Below are 21,160 nucleotides of genomic sequence, written 5' to 3' on the forward strand. Positions count from 1 at the left end.
ACCTTTGATGATTTTATAGACCTCTATCACATCTTCCCTCAATAGCATAGCTAACGTGGGCAAGCAGGGCACCAGCCCTGGCCACTGACTTAGAGGGGGCACCAGAATGCCCTCCCCGCCTGATGCTTTGGTACAGCAGACACTGCCCCATATCACCCAGCCATAGAGGCTGGGCAGCTCTGTGCCCACTGGCGTATGGGAGGGAGGGGTCAAACAGAATGGTACCACCCTGTGAGATTTTTGCGCAGTTCTTACCACAGTAGCATATTATTGGAGGAGGGGAGTGATAGGGGCACCAGGAGCAGCCTCCAGGAAGCATCTATCATAGGGCAACTGTCTCTAAGGGATTAAGTGCCCGTACACACAGGGCTGCCCCTGGTGCCTTGTTCACCTACTTCTGTTACGCTACTGGATGAGGAGCTGCACCTCCCATGGCAAGAATATTGGGTGGGTGGAGGTGGGCCCATTCCACTTGACCCCTTCCCTCCATATACTTCTGGGAGCAGGGCTGCTTGGCTTCAGTGGCTGGGTGCTGTAGGGCTGTGCCTGCCATAGCAAAGATCCTTGGGAGGGAGGGGCCTTCCGGTGCCTCCCTGATGTATGTAATGAGCCTGCTCCTCAGCCACAGCAGGAGCTACCAACAGAGTGCGGAAACAGCAGATGAGACCTCCTCCAACCCTCCCCTGCTCTTCAGTGGTCAACATTCTGCCCAGGGCACTGCAGGAGTTCGCTATGCCTCGGCCCTCAGTCATCTTGCTTCCAAGCTGAAGATATCTAGCCTTTTCAGTCTTTCCTCATATGGAAATATCCCATGCTCCAGATCGTATGTTGCCCTTCTCTGTACCTTTTCTAGTTCTAGTGTATCCTTTCTGAGATGGAATGACTAGAAACACATATTTCCTAATGGTCTGTAACATTTTATTTGCATTTTGACCACTGTTGCATACTGGGCTGATGCTTTTAAAGAACTGTCCACAATAATTCCAAGGTGTCTTTTCTGACTGGTAACATCTCATTCAGAACCCATAACTGTAGTTAGGACAGTTTTTTTTACTGTGGGCATTAAGTTGCATTTACTAGTATTAAATTTAATCTTATACTTTATTGCCCACTCACTCACATTTGTAAGATCTTTTATAGGGATAGCAAAGGTCACATCCCTGACACAGATATCACCCTCCTGCCTTTCCAAATTTTCAGTCCCTGCTCAAAAGACCAAACAGCACACTACCAGCATTTGTCAGCTTGGGCGAAACATATTTTCCCAGTTCTTCAAAGAATTAGATGGAAATTTTAAGGTCAACCTGAAGCAGACACTCAACACATAAAATGTTACCCTGGATGTCTAAAGTCTGTCAAAGGTTTAAGCAACTGAAAACAAGATCTCATAATTGGAAGTGTCAACTTCAATAATAAGAGTTATTAGCTCTCCTGCCTTTATTCCTGTAAGGTGTTAAGTCAGCTAGCCAATAATTCAAAGCTGGAAAAAACATCCCCATTCTGCCGTCATTACTATCAAACAATAGACAGTTTTTGTTCTTCATTGTCATGATCTAGAATTGTTTAAAAATATGGTATAAAGTAGCATGATAAATTGCTGTCAATCTATCATCAAATGTCATCTCTTCAGGTGCCTCTTACCTCACAGAATTGTTATAGAAAGCTTTTACCATCAGTATGACATTTATGAAGATAATGCATTATGGTTTTTAAATTCAGATCATATAATTTTGAATGATAAATTTCTTTACTGAATACTGCAATATGTGATGTGTTTTAGTTTCAGACTACCAATTGTGCCTTATGTTCTGCAGCTCAAGATAATGAGAGAGATTTAATCAAATATGGCCTTTGTGACATAATTAATGATCTTTCTAAAATAATACCTATACTGCTGTACTAAAGAAAATGACATAAAAGTCTTGTGTATTTGGATATATAAGTAATATATTTATATTTAATAGACAGATTGATAGAAAATGATAAACATATCTGGGGCACACACAGTATATAAACACTCTAAAAAAGGTACTTTTCTGTTTTGAAGGGTAATGCTATAGCTGACATTCATGAAATCAGGTTTTTTCCATATTTTTCTTTATGGAGTTTGCTATTTGCAAAACTATCTCCAACATTGCTTGAAATCTGTAAATATTGTATGATGGATATTGTTGAATTATTTAATATTTAAGTATTTATTGAAGGATTTCATCCTAAAAGTATACGGTTTATTTATAATTAATTTTATTACCTGTTAGGCATTCCACTAGAAGAAGAGGAAGAGGAGGAGGAAGATGGCTCATGGACTGGTAAACTTCGCTCATTGCTGTATAAAATCAAAGGTCCACCAAAAGCAGAAAAAGAAGAACCTAGAGGAGAAGAAGAAGAGAAATCTCCCAGTAAGTCATTTATATATATAAAAGTACTGCACATATTTTTAAATAGGCATTACAATGGTAAAATAATGTGGCTAGAAGGCATTTGTATATTATGTTTCTTTCCCTTTTCTTTGCTAACTTAACTAAAGTAGCAACAGTTTGAGTTTGGGCCATAAGTTTCTCATTTTATCAGAATAAATGAGCACTGTTTAACCCTATTTTTTATTTTCCCATTATTCTCACATTTCATGTCACCTACAGTTACTATGCGGTTCAGGGTTTTATTGAGTGCAAAGTTAAAAGCACTTCTGTAGCAAAAGGGATAAAAAGAACTAAGATGAGATAACTTTTAGGAGTCTTTGGATAGACTTAGCCACAGTGGATTATTTTGGATAAGATTTCAGTAAGGGCCTACTTATCTTATTGCCTGTTCATGTCAATGAATCACTCACATGAGTGATACACAGGGACAGTTGTCACACAACTGAACCCTAAATGATTATGCATACTTATGATGATTATGGTATAGACTATTTTTAAATAACTGTTTGCTAGCTTATTGAATAAAGCATGCAGTCATATTTATCTTTAATATGTAGGTTTTTGTTCTTTGTGAAGAAGGTGATATATTTCTTTAAGGCATTTGCATGACATTTGGACTACTAAATTGTATTCCTACTAAAACAGGGATACCATTCTCATACTCTGTCAGTTTTGCACTTCAGTACAAATTCAGTGTTTATAGCTTTGGCCTAAGGTGAAAGAATAATGTTCCTGTATTTAATATAGCAGTCTTTCATCCTGTACCTTGCTTCTATAAATCTTTAACACATGCCCCAAAACCAGAAACCAGAGAAAAACACTGTCTAGATATGATCAGTTTGTCTGAAAACTTTACTCCATGGTTCATCAGTCTTGCTGCCCTTTTCACTGACCTTTCATCTTATTGAAAATATACATGGGGAAAAGAACTGACACCATTTATCAGCAAAATTATTTAACAGTCATTTTTCTCTCTAGCACAGTATTATAGTAACAATCACAGAGGCATATCAGTAGGATATCCTTATAACTTTGCAGAATTAAGCTCGGCTGTGAAATTTTCTCCCTATAAAGCTTTTTGCAAATAATAAGTCAGGTTTTAAAAGGCATGCATATGTACTGGGAACTTAAAAGGACAAGAGCAGAGGCAACATAATCTACCCACAGAGCAGCATCTTCACAGTCTGAAAGAATTCATTACACCATTAAAATAATTCCTTTGCTAAAAAGGATTGAGCCAAGTGACTATAGCATAGCAGCTGGAAGGGAGAGACACTATTAAAGGGACATCAATAGGGAAGACAAGTGAGGTATGCATATCCCACTCACTTTCCCTAGTGATAATTTATGCAGTGTAATACACTATGCATAGAATCTAGTGTGTGCATTTAGGATATAATTGGTTTTACATTCATGGAAGAAAAGTTGAAAATATCCTAAGGAGACTGGAGAAAATGCATGCTGCTTACATTTTGTACTTGTAAAAACGTAACTTCAGAAAGGGAAATTATATAGAATATCTGTGGGTTTTTCTCTTAATATTTCAATGGTCTATGAGGGGAAGAGAATGCCTGGAAGCAAGAGGTCACATGCTTTATTCATGAGTGGATCAAGACCGTAGACAACTTGTAATGACACTGACATAGTTTCTCTATCTTTAGGTTATAGGGACAGGTCATGTTCTACTTTTTGGTTATTTTTAAAAATGTGTTATAAGGAACTGAGAAGAATCGTGGTGACTACTGAAAAGTGAAATCCCTGAGTACAGATATTTGTAAGACTATGCAAGATATCAAGATATATAAAAGTAGTTTTACCACATACTGCTGCTAGGTCTAGATGTAACCTAAAGGTTATTGCTAAAGGCTGTACAAATGCATATAATGTGACAGTCTCTGTCCTTGAAGACTGACGGTAAAAGACAAGACTAGAACAGGTGAACAAGACAAACAAATGGGTCTCGATCAGAGAACTAGAGAGCTGGGGTAAGAAAAACAATGATATATTTATAACTTTGCATTTCCACAGCCACTATCAGATAACACTTTATAGGGCTGATAAAGGAAGTCAGTTTTGAGGAGGGACTTTGTAAATTTTGTCTGACAGCTTTTTCCTACTCAGAAGAAGTAGCAGGAGAGAATGACCAAAAGTACTTGTTAGGGAGACTCAAACTGTCATTACTGATGTAGTGAGAACACCTTGTGATGAAGTTAGATACAGTGGAGTTCAGCTGTAAAGGGTTTGAAAAGCAGGGACAAGAAGTTTATTTCATGTAGGGTCAATGCAAGGACTTAAATAGGGGGTGAAATAGTCAGAACAGTGAACCAGATCATCTTAGTAGCAGCATTTAGAATGGGTAGCAAGATTACAGGCATTGGAATGAGATCCAAAGCAAGTACAGTATTTAACATGTGCAGTTATCAAGGACTGGACTATAGTAGTGGCAATATAGGCAGTGTTGGATGGTTGGTTCTTTGCAGTCTTGTGCTGGAACGAACAGTAAGATTAAGACATCGGCGGGATCAGTGGGTAGAAAAAAGAGAGGTAAGGAAAGGTTTGGGTACTAAAAAAGGGTATTCATTTGGCCGTTCTAAATTTTACTTGCCAGCTGGACATCCTCAAAGATGGGTACATGGGCAATTTCAACACAATTTCAGTAGTTTTTTCAACCATGTCATAATAACAAAAGCTTCATTTTTAGTATTACATCACCAGATTTAATCTAATATTAATCTAATGTTATATTAAGTATTTCCTCCCTACCCCCATATTTCAAGCTAACAGTGCTTTTTCTTCCTCATATTGTCAAATAGTAGGCATGTTCCTAGCATAGATTTCGCTGGATTTTAACCACAGGTATGCAAGTGCCATAGGTGAAGCTGATAGGAACTTTTAAAGCTTTGGCTGTAGATAATGTGAGAGGTGTATGTGCACAACACTTTAAAGTGGGCTAAATGCTTTTGCACCACTTTAATGGTGTTGGTGTTTGCACACATCAGCAGCGTATTGGGCATTAATTCCAGCCGCTGCAGGAAATTTGGTGGTGTAATGTGCCTTAAATGACTTGGGCGCAGCAGACGAAAACTCCTGTGGCCCATACAGTGACGGAGTGAAGCACCGGGCCCCGTGCAGCTCCACAGCTCTGCAAGAAGCCCTTCAGGCAGCCTGGCAGCAGCCCAGGAAGCCAGGCTCCACCCAAGAAAAGCGGTGAGCCTGATCTTTTTTTTTTCTTTCACCCCCTGGAGCCTGCCTGCCTGCCTGAGCTGTATGGGGGCCTGGTGCTTCCCTTCACGGCTCTGGTGCCCCCCGGGACCACCCAAGCCAGGTGCCTGCGGGCGGATGCCGCCTGTGGGGGGGCTGCCACTGCCATGGAGGGAAGCACCAGCTCCACCCCCCTGCAGCCTAGGGACCGTTCTGCCCACCAGCATCTCGCCCTCCTCCGCTTCTCACCAGAGAGGCAGGGAAGTCAGCAGGATGTGTGCACGACACAGAGGTTTAATCAGCTCTAAATTGAAGCAGTGTTTTTTAAAACCCACTGCTTCAATTTAAGGCCTCTGTTTCATCTACTCACACCCAAAGATTTTGGAAGTTGTAAGACTTTGAAATATGTATTATGGCACTGAAGATTTTAGACCATTGAGAAATTGTATAGAAAATCTGGACAATGTATTTAACAGATATCAACAAAAGCTTTAAATAACTAGGAAATAGAAAAATTAGAACAAGATTTTCAATATATCAAGAAAAGAAAAGTTATTTACACAGCACACTTTGGAGGATATTAAGAATTCTCTATCTTGGTCCTTAGTTTGGAAGACCTTGTAATATATCTACAGCTTAATCTAGAGTGACAGATTTGTGGAAATCAAGACAATTCTTTGATTCTGAAAATTAATCTTATTGTAATTGGTGACTTTCGACCCCACTTGGTAGGAGTATTTCAAAGTCATCAGTAAAGATGTAGTATATGTTTGTGCAGCAAAGTAAAGTATACATGCAGTATGTCCCTTCCACTGTACAAGAAGCTATTGAAGTAAAAGAACCCATTCTTTTAGAAGCTTTAAAATGGATGAAAAAGTCATGGCTCAGGATCAAATCCTTTTTGGTATGACAAAGTCATCTAGGCACCTTCTTATCTAGCTTTGATGGAATCAGCCAGAACACACTTCAGTATTCTCCAGGATTTCAGCTTTGTAATAAATAAAAGCACAGCTCTCTACAAACAGCTAAAAAAACTCACTTCGCAGTGAAAATCAACATAGACATATTGAGCAGAGCTTATTCTGTTTCTTCCTTCAGAAAGAATATTCCCCAAAGGACATGAGCACAATTTTCTGATCTACTGGAATAGTTTGTACTACTTTTTAAGATCACATAGTCAAGCAACCTTCTGGGTACACCTATGTATTAGACTAATACCACAATTCTTCCTTTAGTTTTGGAACCTCACTTCAGACACTGTTCAAGCAAAAAAAAAAAAAAAAAAAGCCACTGTTACATTTGCATATTTATCAGAATAGCCAATGTTGAACAGCATTTGGGAAACCAGTCAAAAACAGCAGGACAACAGAATACAAGCCTCCTGGAAAAGATAACAACCAAGCTGGCACTACAAAATGTCAAGGTATCATGTACTAATCCAGACTGACAGCACTACAACCATAATCTATGCAAATATGCAGAGTAGCCTGAAGTGTTTGGCTTTTCCTCAGATGTCAATGAAGATGTTATTCTGAGCACAGAAATAAATGGCATCATTCAAGGCCATTGGCAGAAGTATCCCTTTACTTGAAGAAAATCTGATTAAGCAAGAAAATAGCCTATTTATTATTATTGGCATCACAGCGACATGTGAAGAACCCCAGTATCTACTCTCAAAACTGTCATTATCTAAGAGAGAGTCCTTCTCATAAACTAGAAATTTAGAGTGCCATAGATAGGTGAAGCAAGCTATAATGCATTTTTTTAAGTTTGTGGGGTGAAAAAAATCATTTTTTATGTATTTGATCTCAGCCTGAATAGGAATGAAAACTCTTTTTTTCTTTTTAATTAGCTGGATGGAAATTATGAAAGAACCATTGTTTCCAAAATTGTGTTTCTGAAACAAAATATATACTCGAAGACACACCACTGTTGTATGGATCTAGCATTCTTGTTAGTTCAGCTTTCCGAGTTGGCAAGTCAGGGGATCCAGATGGCCTGGGAGTCTGGAGAGACTGGGGTCCTCGTCCCTGAGCTGCATATCTGGTAAAGCTGCCTTGGGGCACACAAACCTCAGGGACCTGTCCAAGGATTTACAGACTCAAAGTCCCAATTCCAAGGGAGGGAGAGAGCCCCTGAGTGCTGCAATTAGTTAGGACTCATAAGATTTCCAGGCTCTCTGTAGCAGAGTAGTGAGCAAAGACTTGGTTGGAGTTGCAGCTGCTATAGCTTTCCAACTCTGTTATGGGGTAGGGAATCTGGTAGCCCCAGTGCCACAGATCCTAAAATGATTGAGGTTCCTGGACCAAGAGAATTCTGCCAGGCTGGGATGCCCTGAACTGTTAATGAATCACTGGCGGCTGAATTGAAATATTTAGCAATTTTGTTACTGCAATGGTGAAACTAAAAAAATATCAGTTTCAGAAAGCAGGAATCCAGGGAGACCTGAGAGAACCAGGAGGCCAACAACTAACTGGGAATCCTACAAAACCCAGCCTTTGATTCACCCAAAGTTTATCAAACTTAACATGTTTTGGGGTAACTCTTGAGTTCAATAAATCAACACTCTGATGAAACTCTTGTCTGAAAATTTCCAATCAGAATTACAGCCAGACCTTTCCAACACAAGAAGGCACAAACAGTTAAAACACTACATCTCAAATTTTAAAAACCCACTAAAAATCTCTCAGGCTCTCTCAAGCCTCAAAGTTGGAAAGTGCCAAAGGCTCACAGGCAACCAGAAGCAGTTGAAGTACCCACAATAAAGGGAATTGGGACTGAAGGGTTTGCACGTTGGGCCAAATTCTTCTTCAGTATAATACAGTGAAATTCTTTGACTTCTATCAAGGAGGAATTTGGTCCAGTTTCTGAATGTTACACACCCCCAACGTCATTGATTTTCTACACAACATGTAGTCACATAATCATATAACTACTCAACAGTGTTGCACTTTATAATCTCTTTATCAAACACAACTGAGGACAGTAAGAGAACACAATTTTTCTTAATTTTATGTCTCTGGGGTGGTAATCAGTAGAAAAGCTGAAGTGACCTGCTCAAATCTGAAAAAAGAAATGTGTTTACTGCTAACCCCAGTAGTTGTCAATCTGCATCAGAACAGCAAGACAAAACTGAAGTCTCTCGAATACAATCAGATTCTCAATCAAGATTCCCTTCACGCTGCATCTCTGTGCTGATGACTTTTTATTGATTAAAATTAGGTTAACCAGCTCCTTGCTGTCTTGTGTACCTGGTATGTGCAGTAAAACCATTCGGCAAAGATGACATAACCGGTATGTGAGAGTGATTTTAAATACTACTTCATCATTGTGTTGTGACCTGCTCAAATCAACAAAAAATGGTAAGTAAAACCAAGCTAAGATACCTTTAGAACAGTTATCCACTTTAATGCCTTTTGTAAACCATTCATTTATTTTATCATTATAGTGTTAAAGCTGCCAAAAGGCATTAAATAAGTACATTAAATGATTTTTGGAGCATCTTGCTTTGTAGTATAGAAAAAATACTGCCTCAACTCTCCTTGTTCATCCATCAGTATTTTAACTATAGTCCACGGATGAATTTATATTGGAGTAAGCATAGGCAGGCAACTAATTAATATACTGAGGTGAAATGAGTGCTCAAGAACCATAAAGTTTAGCCAGGTAACCTAAGGGCACTTTTACACGTGCTCAGGGGGTGGAAACGGCTGCACTTTAATTAGAGTGGCTCTGAGATAGCTCTAATTAAAGCACCACAGTATCTCATGTAAATGTATATCTCATATCCCCACACTTGAAAACAGCAGTGGGGGGGCTTGAACTGAAGCTTGTTTGATGAGCTTTAGTTCAAGCACCCCGCCACCATTTTTAAGTGCAGGGACACTGATACATGAGATGCAGGAGGCTGCTGGAGTACGGTAATTACCACCAATTAAAGCTCAGACTGAATATCTGCCGGGCTTTGTGAGAGTTTGAGCAAAATAAACACATGCACAGGGATATATTAAACCAGATGTAAGTATATTCTTAGAAATAATAGAATATAAGGTATAAAACAGGATAGAACAGTAAAAGAAAAAGTTATATTAATATAGTAGCAAATTGCCCGTCAAGAATGACGAGGGGTGGGGGTAGGCAGGGATGGAGTGCTGCCACCCACCGCTCCTTGCCACTGCCGCCTCCCAGGAGTGTGGGGGAGAGCTTGCACATAGCAGCTACCACCCCCACCCCCTCAGCTCCATTTCTGGCCCTACACCCCGCCCTGTATCCGGTCCCACACTCCTACCCATGGCTCCACACTGCCCACCACTCCATCTGGCCAGGCACGTCTCCCTCTCTCTGTCAAGAATGGGTGGGGGGATGGAGTGGGGGAGGGGAAGCTTGCTCTTGGCAGCCACTGCTGCCACCCATCATCTCACAATGCTGCTGTTCTGTGTTTGGCTGTGTGCCACCCCCGACCCCCGCTCTGCATCTAGCCCATGCCCCCTCCATCCCTGCTCTGCGTCCAGCCTTGCTCCACCCACCCAGCCCCTGCTCCACGTCCGCCTGGCCTGCTCTGCTGGAGCCACGCCCCACCCACCATCCTTGATGCAGCACAGGCTGGAGTCGCACCCCACCGGGAGCTGTGTCCCCCAAGAGTGTTACGGACAGACAGCTAGACTAAGCCCATATGTGTGTGTGTGTGTGTGTGTGTGTGTGTGTGTGTGTGTGTGTGTGTGTATGTATGTGTATATATAATATAGAATACCAGAGTCGCACAGCAACCTTCAGTCTAGGAACACAGAGATAACAAGCTGATGTTGCTTCAAGCCACTGGCCCACAAACTCGCACTCCCTCTCTCATGCAAAACAGTCTCTTCTTTCTCAAATGGTCAGCTATTACAGAGACTGTATACACTGAGCCTTTTTGTAGTCAGACTTTGAACCACTCAGGTAAATGCTTCACTCAGACTATCAGGTAAATACACACTACCCCTCCTGCCTTCCAGGTCCTTAATTTCACTTTCTCTGAGCTTCTCCAACTAAAAGCAGAGACTAAGTAATTTGTCCCAGTATCAGGGTTAGGGTGATATTTTACCATAAACTATGATTCCTGCAGCTCCAGGAATATCATGCAGAGAAATTACCAAGGGCTCAAAGAACTATGTTCAAGTTTGATTCTCTAAGAGGTCATCTCATTACCACCCAGGACATCAAGAGAATCAGCATACCTCATGGATCAAAACCTCCCTCTTTGGAACAGGAAACCCCCTGCTTCCTCAGCACACAAGCTAAACTCAGACTCTTATACCTTTAAATCATCCCATCTTACTCATGCAATCACTTCATGCTCCAGCCCGTTCATCATCAAGTTTTGTATCAAGCATATGCTCAGACCAGATGCTGTCCAATAAAATTCTCACTTACCTCATGCAATCTACAACAATTCCCATCATCAAAATTTGTATCAAACACTCGTTAAGACCATGTCCTGTCCAATCAAATGCCTGTGCACATGCTACCACACTAATGCACACAACATCATCATACCTTGCACTCAACAGTCAACAGGTAGATACTAGTCACTATGCATGCTCCTCAGCAAAACTAGGTCACTTATGTCAGCAAAGGGTAAGAGTGCACTTTTCCTAGAATAGTCTTAACTGAGTTGACTATTATACATATGCAGTAAAAGATCTTACACACTCAAACAGCAACTATAACAACTCAGGCAGGGGAGTTGTCCAATGGACTACAAATTCCTCTCATCAACCTTCTCTTGGTTACTGTCTCTTGCCTTTTTTTTGTCTTCTGTGTGTGCTGGCAGAAGAGAAAACTTACTTGAATTCCTATCCCTGGAGTGCTGTGTGTCTTCATTTGCAAGATTGGTGACCAGCATGTTATACCATATAACAGATACAGGATTCGAGAGACCACACACAAGAACAGGAAAAGAGAGGAAAATAAAAAAGAGAGAGAGAGGAGGGCAGAGTGAGTAATTTACCCAATAAAATAAAAAATAATATAGAAGAGAGAGAGAGAGAGTATACATGAGGGGGAGGAAGACTTCAGGAAGCAGAAAAGACTTGTGGAAAATATTTACTAAAAGAACACAGTTGGAATTTTTGTGTCTTCATTTTACAGGTATACATTTAGAATTAGGCTTATAGACACATCAGAAATAGAGACATATACATTTTGAAAAGAGGGTCTTTAATAAAAACAACCCTGACGTGACCTGTAAATACATTTAACAATTGCAAGAGAAGACGTTCAGCTAGTACAAGCATAAAACTTACTTTACATTTGTTTTTTGTATTTTTCACGGCATCTGTTATTGCTATAGCTGACTGATTCCCACTTTTTGACATAGCTCAGCATGCTGGCACTATCACGTCTACTACCCATGGAACCCTGGTAGAGCACGCAGTTGACTTACATGATCAAATCATGGAAATGCAAGATGTTCCACAAGCAATCCTAGAGGCTATTGAGACTACGCTCCTAGTATCTCACTTGTGATGAAGGGAAGAAATTTACTACCTAACTTTCCCTCTAACAATGAACCTCAAGAGCAGGTTCCTAACCTAGTTCCCCACCCCTACTTGGGGCTCAACAATCATTTACCCTTGCTAGCAGGATATGGTAGCTAACATGAGCCAGCAGCACTGTGCATTTCACCAGAGGGTGATCCATAAGCATTAGTTAAGACAACTTTAAAAACAGGAAAATCTTTGTTGTTGTTCTAAATGTAAAATTCTCCTCAGGGGTCCTGGGTCCGGTTTCTCCCACAAGCTGCGTGCAATTATGTATTCATTTTGTATATTGTATTATAAGCAAAGTTGTGAAGTACTTGACAGCTTTACTCAACAGGATTTTCAATATACAGCTCATTTCTGTGAAGTTTTTTGTGAATTTTAATGTACAGCTCAGTTCTCTGAAGTTTCATTTTTTTTAACAAGATAACCATGACTACAGTCAATTTTTAAGTGGATAAGGATGACGGATAAATTTACAGCTCTCCTCCCTTTTGGTAGGTCTTAATCTCCCATCCATCAAGCTTCTTTTCTTCTGCTAATTGTTTGTCTAATACCCCTGGGAATTTCTCCCTTCTCCAGTCTCACAGCCTGATCCAGTGTTTATAATCATCACTTAGCCTGCTTTTTTCCTCAGACCTAATAAAGAATGCCTTGCATTCTACAGCTTGTCTAACTTTATCCCAAACCATGCAGTTCTTCTTTTGTATGACAAAATGGCATCCATATCTTTATCTTTGTGCGCTTTGACATTTTTGTTGATTCAGGAGCTCTTGGCCATTGGAGATGTTATCAGGGATCACTACATAGAAGCGGCTCTTATTGATCCCCAATCTTGCAGTTGATCAAATAAAAGATATCACCCACAAAAATCCTGGACTCCTGAGTAAACTTAGAAATGAAACACACCTGCAAGAGATCAAGAATTTCTTTTTTATAGAGCAGATTAAGTGAACATGTTACATTTCAGGTTGTTCGTACCAAAATGAACAAAAAGGACAGTTAATTTTTTTTAAGGCTACAGTAAATATTCTGAGTTATTTAAACAAATGTAATATATTCATAATATGTAAAACTTAATATTTATAGGGACTTGAGACTAATCCATCTCTTTGTGTATTATTCTTCAAAATAAATTAAACTTGAGTATAAATGGTATCTCAATTGTACTCACAATGAGGTATACATCATTAGTGCAATTATGTGATTAGACTACTCCATAGTAGCATTTTCTCCACAAAATAACTGCAAATGCTATTTTTGTAGGTATCCGTTGATCCATATATATATATATATATATTCCTACCTTGAGCAAGGGGTTGGACTAGATGACCTTGTGACATCCCTCCCAGCCCTCCTTTCCTATAATCCTAATTGAGATGAACCAGGATCAAAAGCATCTGCTGATTTGTGTAGGCCTGCATTCACACAGTCCCACAAATTGAATACTCCCTCCACTGGAGGAGAGGAATGGGAATATCAGCAGCCTAAATCAGATTTGGGGAATGAAATATTGAAATATTTCAATAATACAACCCCCCCCCCCACCCCTAGCACAAAAAACCAAGAGGCTACATTATTTTAAGCGAGAGTACTGGCTTTTGTGACACTATGTGTAGGAGGTCTGTAGTTGCCCTATACCTTGATCATACACCCTGGAATAATAAAAGGTTTGGGGTTTTCTGCTATACCTAAAACACTGAGAGAATATTGGCTGGTATGCAGAACTGTGGGGCCTCAACATACAAATTATTCTTCCTTATGCACAGCTGTGGGGCCTCAACATACAAATTATTCTTCCCAGCTCCTGTTGTGGAGAGTTCTGCTTGCCCTCTAGTTTCTTCCTTCAGCAGATGCCTATGAAGGGATGACTAGAGAGACAAACTCATATGCAGAAGACCTGGCAGATACCTAAAATAACTAAAATAAATATACAAGTAACAAAACAAATATGTTTCCCTCTGGCCTCTTTCTGTGTGAGGTGTTGAAGGATGTCACAAAGCTGAACAAGGTCATTGACATAGGTCCATTTTTATACCTCTCTCTCAGACAATAAAAAAGATATGAATGAGAGCAGCATTTGCCTTTCTCAGTATACAGACTATGGCTCTCAGGCTTGATGAACCTATCACTGGATCTTTGGATGCCTCTGTTGCACATTATGTCTGCTATTACAAAACCATTCCTTCATCTGGAATAAAATGTTTATTGGTCCCATGAACACCAAAAGAGAAGTCAGCAGAGTTTGTTATAGTACCTAATGCAAAGCCCATAGTTTAACCACCAATATAAAAACTAGCTAACTTTACTCTCAAGTTCACTCAGGAGGACTTTATTGTGAGTATATAAAAGTACCCAAGTGAAAAGGTCAATCTCTGTAATCTAGTTTGCCCAGCAGATTCAATTTTTTTACAAAGCCCAACATTTAATCATTCCTTATTCCAATCCTTAAAAAGTCCTAGTATTTGATGATGTCCTTCTGCTCTTAAGAGTTCTATCCAGACTGAATCCTTGTAGGAGATGTCATTATATTTCCTGTTCATGTGTGTAGTCTCACAATGACTACCGTCTCTTATTAAAAGAGAGATTTTGTTTTGCTTTGCTTTGTTTGTGAAGCTGACTTTGTCTAATGTGAGAGCCGGTATTTTAATTCAAAGAGCTGTCAGTAGTTGGAATGTACCAGGCGTGTAACGCAGGAATAACCCCCCCCTGTATTTTAAAGAAAAATACAGTAATAACATTTAGAAAAGTAATTAAGGTCCCATAAATTTTGAAAGTTATCTCAACAGCAGGACAGTGTGCTCCAGATTCCAATGACAGGTCTGATTCTGCCTCCAAAACCTCAAGCAGGCAAAATTACCCAGGGCACTGGATCTGTGGACTTTGTCACTTAAAGAAAGGAAAAATTCAAATCAGTACAGATAAATTTTTCTCTTTCAGTGAATGACTCTTCTCAGGCTACTTCGGGTTTCATATGGCCAACATGCTTCACTATTTTTTTCTTTCTTCCTTCTTTTGTTCTTACTTAATAACTGAAAAGAAAAAGAGCTTTTTGGAAAAAGTTATTTCAGTTCTAATACAAGACAGCTGGCAGTTCTAATACAGTTACAGTTGCATGCACACGCAGTTCTTCAGAGACAACAAAAAAGAATGTGCTTAGTGGGCCAGACAATTAACTTCTCTGATCATGTGCAATTGTAACGTATTTATAAATGGATTCTCCTTAGGGTGCAGTTGGGGAAAAAAAGCAGTCATTACCATGCCACAGCAAAATTGGGATTACCTTTCATAGTTTCATAGTTGGTAGGGTTGGAAGGGACCTGAGCAGATCATCAAGTCCAACCCCCTGCCATGGCAGGAAAAAGTACTGGAGTCAAAAGCCCCTGGAAAGATGTTCATCCAGCCTCCTCTTAAAGACCCCCAGGGTAGGAGCCAGCACCACTTATCTTGGAAGTTTTATCACTGTGTCATTTCATTTTGCCCAGCCAATTTTGTAGTTAAAATGTTGCAAGCCAATGTTTGTACCAGGAAAGTTGCACTAATGGACATACAGTAAACAGAGAGATATTCAATACATGCAGATGTTACACTTAGATGTTGATCTTACTACGGTTAATTTGATCTAAGTGTTGGTCTGTACATATGTTTGGGGAGGTTAGATTGGGCAAAAAATAGCCAACCCAATCTACCTTAGTTCATCTAACTAAGCCTGATCTAACAAACATCTGTATACATTTGGATCACAGTCCCATAGCTGGGAAAGCCTAGCTGCTTGCTCCAGTCCAGGGACTACATTTTTTTCTGCATCCATCCCACCTTAACCAGGCTATGTTTAGTTCCCTGATCTCCACCCCCTGAGGGATAACCTCCCCCATGGACCCACCAAAACCCACTCTTCAGGATTCACCAACCCCCTGATCCTGCCAGCCCCTGCAACTGTCAAATACCCCTTGAGTCAGCTAATCCACCCCTAATTCTTCCTGCCCCTCCTCCCACCACATCCGACTTGAATCTGGTTTCCAGCCTGGCTCCCAGCATCAGCAAATGTCTGCATAAAGTAAGCCACATGATCATAGATCAGATCCTGGGAATGTCTCCATGGACTAGTTAATAGAGATAAGATGTTTGTTAGACATGCTAGGATATCATGCTGATGTAGCACACTTGAACATAATTTTAACCATCATGAAGTCTGACATAACATATTATGTCAGCAAATCAACCCAACTTAGGTTTAGCTTTCCCCCTAGCTAAAATGACTTGAGATTTAACGATGTTGCTGCTGTTCTTGTCTGTTTGTTTTTTAGATGGTTTGCTGCTCTTTTTACCAAACCAAACAGAAAACAGTATTCAGACAAACAATAGTAGTAGCTCTGAGGTGAGCTTGCATCTCCTCAGCCTTGCAATTATCACAGCTTTTAAATAGCCAGAATTACAAAAATGCAAACAAGAAAAGGCCTTTTTCCCTCCCTCCACACTTTTTTCTGATTTTGGTTTGGTTCAAAAAAACAAAGTTTCTTTAAGGGTATTCAATTGTATAAATATCACAGCAAGTTCAAAAAACTAGATTGACACAGAAATGCACAAATGCAAAAATATATATATATGTTTTTAAATAAATCACTTCAGTTATTTGTTTTAACTGAATGGAATATGACTACATCAAATTGCAACCTCCACTTCATATAGTATGTAGAAGACACATTTATTGAATGGGAATTCAGATAGCCATCTTTCCAGGAGAGGTGTGTAATGCCTCATTGAAGGGTTATCATTGGAAAGTCATCCCAAAATAATCTGGAGCTATTAGCTTTTGATTGTCTCTCAGCTTCTGGCTCAACCTCATAGGATAAAAGGCTTTCCTTAAGGGAGCACCAGCACTGGTGGATTAGCAGTATAGGGAAAAAGGAAGTATTATAAGTATATCTAAAAATATTTAATTTCATTAAGTTTGAGTTGGTTATTATGACTGTTGATTTTTCTCACTAAAAACACTGATGTTGTATTGCAGTTAGAGACAATTTCTAGCTTCTTACCAAAATAGAGGAGACACTCAAATGTGGGAATTTTACATATCAAGTGTATCTGGCAAGCCTCTGAGCAACTCTCCAGAGCAGTCAACAATATAACACTTTTACAAATGTCCACCAGTAATAAAAAAGCAGTAAAAGAACAGTGTGGAGATATCCCCTTGTATCATGGTGTGAGACACCTGAGGCTAACTATAACTAATATAGCAGAATATAAACTTTCAGGATGTCAGGTCTAGTCATTTGGGGATCTACATTTCTAGTAAGTGCTTAACTTTTATCTACCTCTTCTTCGACTGAGCATCTAAGACATGAAGAGGTAAAAGGATGCCTGCTCGGGCCATCAGGGTGTGTCCTCTCAGCCTGAAGAAGACATGCATCTCTAAATAACCTATGTACTGTTCCTTTTGGCACCTATCAGCTCAAGTGTCCAGTAGCGCATGCCCCTCCTGTGGGCACATCTACACATGCTTATTAATGTGATTAATAAGTAATGTATTCCCTGGCACTACATTTATATGTGCGTCTGAGACTACAGCATGTTGAGCCAGGTTGGAGCAGTCCCAGCTAGCCAGGGGTCAACCTGCCAGCCTGGGGCTGCTCTGGCCTGGCTCAACATACTGTAGAGGGACTGACTGGGGCACAAAGGCTCTCCAGTGTAGGGCTAGCCAACAGGCAGCCCCTGCACTGAAGTATCACGCTCCAACCAGCAACATCAGCATCTACACGTGTTGCTGTGCAGTAAACAGCTTTGCCATAAGATAATATTTGTATTTACAAGTAATAACCTGGTGTGGGATTTATTAGTTTCCTGCAACCTAATAGGGTTGCACATGTAGATCTGGAGACATTTGCTGCAGAGCTAATTAGGCAATTGCACAATTAACATCTTGTGTAGACATGCCCTGTATGTTCAAAATGGAGGAGGGTTCTCTGTAGGGAGAGCCCCTCAAAGCAGACATCATCCATTAGGATCTAACAGCAAAAGAAAGCTAGGGAAGACTTGCCCCAGCACGAGGATGGGTTCTGCTGACTATTGCTATTCAATACTGAAGCTGGCTCTACTTTAACACAGGTACCAATACAATTTCAAACTAGCCTCCACACGTTTACTTCAGGTACCAACATGGAAGGACCAAGGAGAGATTGAACATGACTGCAAACATAAACAGATACCAACCGATTAAAACACACATCCCTCTTTCATGCCTAGGGTACCTATATTCTTTGCCAAGGGAATGGTGCTAAGTAAAGCATGGTGCTGAGTAAAGCAGTACTTCATGTACTGTCCCTTCTGAAGCATAGCAACCCAAGTGCCAGCAACAGATCCCCCTCCTGCATATTCAGAAAGTGCAGGAGATAAGGCTCTCTGGTAGCATCACTACCAGAGTACCAACAGGAACTGGGAACTGGCAAATACTGATATAAGAACAGTTACTTTTCCTATAGTAAATGATTTTTTTCATGATGTTGTAATCAGTATGGATCCCATAACTCTCCCTGTATCCCAGTTTTTTGAGTTCTACAGATACCCCACACTACAATTCATGAGGGAACTGAGTAATAATGTATTTGCATTTGACAGTGCTCTGTTGCACCTCTCAGTTGACATAAATAGGGCTGCAGGAAGTAGGGTTTTTGCTGCAGATTTTCTTAGCACTTATAGTCAGAGAAAACAGCCAAATTTTTCACAGGGCAGTGAGGAGAAAATGGTTGCCAAGGGAGATGGACAGAAAATGGTTTTCTCATCTGGGGAAATAAAGAAATTTAAAAAGCTGTTCGTTCTTATCACAAAAAGGGACAGAAAGGTGAAATCTCAATTTATTTTATATTATTTTGGTATATTGGTAATCCAAAAAAATGTGTTTGCAGACATAAAATCTCTTGTATTGATAACTTTGAAATTTTTCATCTCAACTTTTGATAATTTTTTTAGTATAATTTAACTGTGTTTGTGTCAGTGTTTCTTTGGGGTATTTGTCTTTTATGCTTTGTGCTCTTTTCTACCTTTTCTAATGTTGATTTGACTTTTTCCTTCCTTAGTATCCCATTTGTTTCAAATTCTGTGATCCCTTAATTTCAGAAGCAGTACATTTCACTCACCGAACTGTCTGGCCTCAGTTTGCTCATTAATGAATGGTTATTTAGAGAAGCTCTCAAAAGAAAGAAAGGGGGGGAAAAAAGAAGAAAAATTAAGCTGTCAAGATTTACCACTGATACTCTTGAAGATGCACGCACTGCATATTTACAATAGGTATAAAGCAGCTGGCTCTTAAGGACTGACTTGTAAAAGAACAAAGTAGAAAATATTCTGACAGGCCCATCCTTTCAACCCTTAAAAACAAAAAGTTACGTGCTGTAACTTGAACATTTAAAATTCAAGTCACTGCTGTTAAGCTGAAGGTAACAATCACTGTGTTGTAGGGATATAGGGCATACGTTTTAACTGTATTGGGTCTGCCTACATTAGATACAAAGCTCCTTAGGGCAGAGACAGTTATCCTCTCTTTGTAGTGAGCATGGTGTTGGTAAATAATAGAAAATAGTACCTTTTATTTTGTAAATCTTTGGAGAGGAAAATATATAACCATTTAACTTTCTTTCTAGGAATTCGTGGTAGGAATGTCACCTCTGAAATTTCTTTCTATTTCTACTTAGTTGTTATAGGGTATTCCTTCTGCTTGCATATCTTGACTTACTTAACTTTGGAACTTAGATGTTTATATGGCCTTGATCACTACAGTATCTGGGAACTTTAGTCTTTAATAGCGTTTATCTTCACAACAAGCCTGTGATGTAAGGGAGTACTATTATCTCCATTTTATAGGTGGGGAACCAAAGTATAGATAGACCAACCAACCCACAAGGCCATGCAGAAGGCCCACAATAGAGTATGAAACCAAACCTGGGGGTCTCAGTTCTCTACCTATCAATTCAACTATTAGGTCATTATATATGCTTATCACAGGGAGTGATATGACTTCAACACATGCTCTGGACATGTTTACATCATGTTGGTAGCGTACCCAGGCTGGGTCATGTCTGAGCACATCTCACTCACCCATGCCTGGTCACATGCTCCAAACCAAGAAATATGCTAGTGAAGATATCCCAGGACATTCTCCTGCTCTCTGTCTCCATCTCCATCTCCATCTCACCTGAGTTCTCACTAGAGAACAGCCAGACACATCCAGTGGGGTCTGCTTTAGTCAATGCTTTTAAAAGAGCCTAAGCAGTATATGCACTGAGCAAGATTGTCTTAATCCATACTTTAGCGAGTCCTACAGAAGTGTGCAAGCAGGAGTTGTTGATCAGTGTTTGCCGGGGGCCATTCCAGCCAGGGCATGCATGCAGACATGCCTTCTGAACCCACCAACAGAAAGACCACACTGCATATAACACAAACATAAAGAAATACTGATTTATTCTTCTCCCACCCTTCTCAGTAGTGGTAGTAGAGGAAGGCAAGTAGTAGTTTAATCTTGAATATGTTCATTTCATAAGGGCCACATTCAGCTATGGCTTTTTTTCAGGGGCGTATACTACTCTCTGAATTACCTAAAGAGGAGGAGGTGGTTAGTCCTCTGATGTTTATGATTGCCTTACCAAAAATAACAGTGCAAATGCTGACACATTTTATGCTGCTTAGAGCTCATAAATCACTCTTCTACAGGACATAAATTTGATATTTAGTCTTTATAGCTTTCTTTAAATCCACATTTTTAAAATTTTCATAGAAAAAAACCCAACTTTTTGGAACGTGGTTTTTCAAAATTAACTTCCTTTCTCCCTATCGTTTCATTACCTTAGGGAGGATTTCGGTAATTCAAACCCATTTCTTAAAATTAACTTCTTAAAATTTCAAAAGAATTATGAATAAAGGTACCTATTTTTTATTTATACCATTATTGTATGCCCAGTTTGAGATGAACATTCTAATATCCTGGATGACTGCACAGGAATGTGAAAGTGTTTACACTTAAAACTTTCC

General features: G+C 39.8%; 1 protein-coding gene across 3 annotated transcripts in view; it reads left to right on the top strand.

Annotated features, from left to right (window-relative positions):
- The window catches only part of RYR3 (ryanodine receptor 3), a 585,375-nt gene that overhangs the window by 299,833 nt on the left and 264,382 nt on the right, over positions 1 to 21,160 (top strand). For all 3 annotated transcript variants that reach the window (XR_003092800.1, XM_025197735.1, XM_025197736.1), the window contains one exon: positions 2,259 to 2,399. Coding sequence is in view for 2 of the 3 variants with exons in the window: in XM_025197735.1 (XP_025053520.1) it covers positions 2,259 to 2,399 (141 nt within the window). In the remaining variant the exon portion in view is untranslated. The remainder of the gene's footprint in view (positions 1 to 2,258; positions 2,400 to 21,160) is intronic.

Source organism: Alligator sinensis, unplaced genomic scaffold (assembly GCF_000455745.1).
Source record: "Alligator sinensis unplaced genomic scaffold, ASM45574v1 scaffold262_1, whole genome shotgun sequence".
NCBI lineage: Eukaryota > Metazoa > Chordata > Crocodylia > Alligatoridae > Alligator > Alligator sinensis.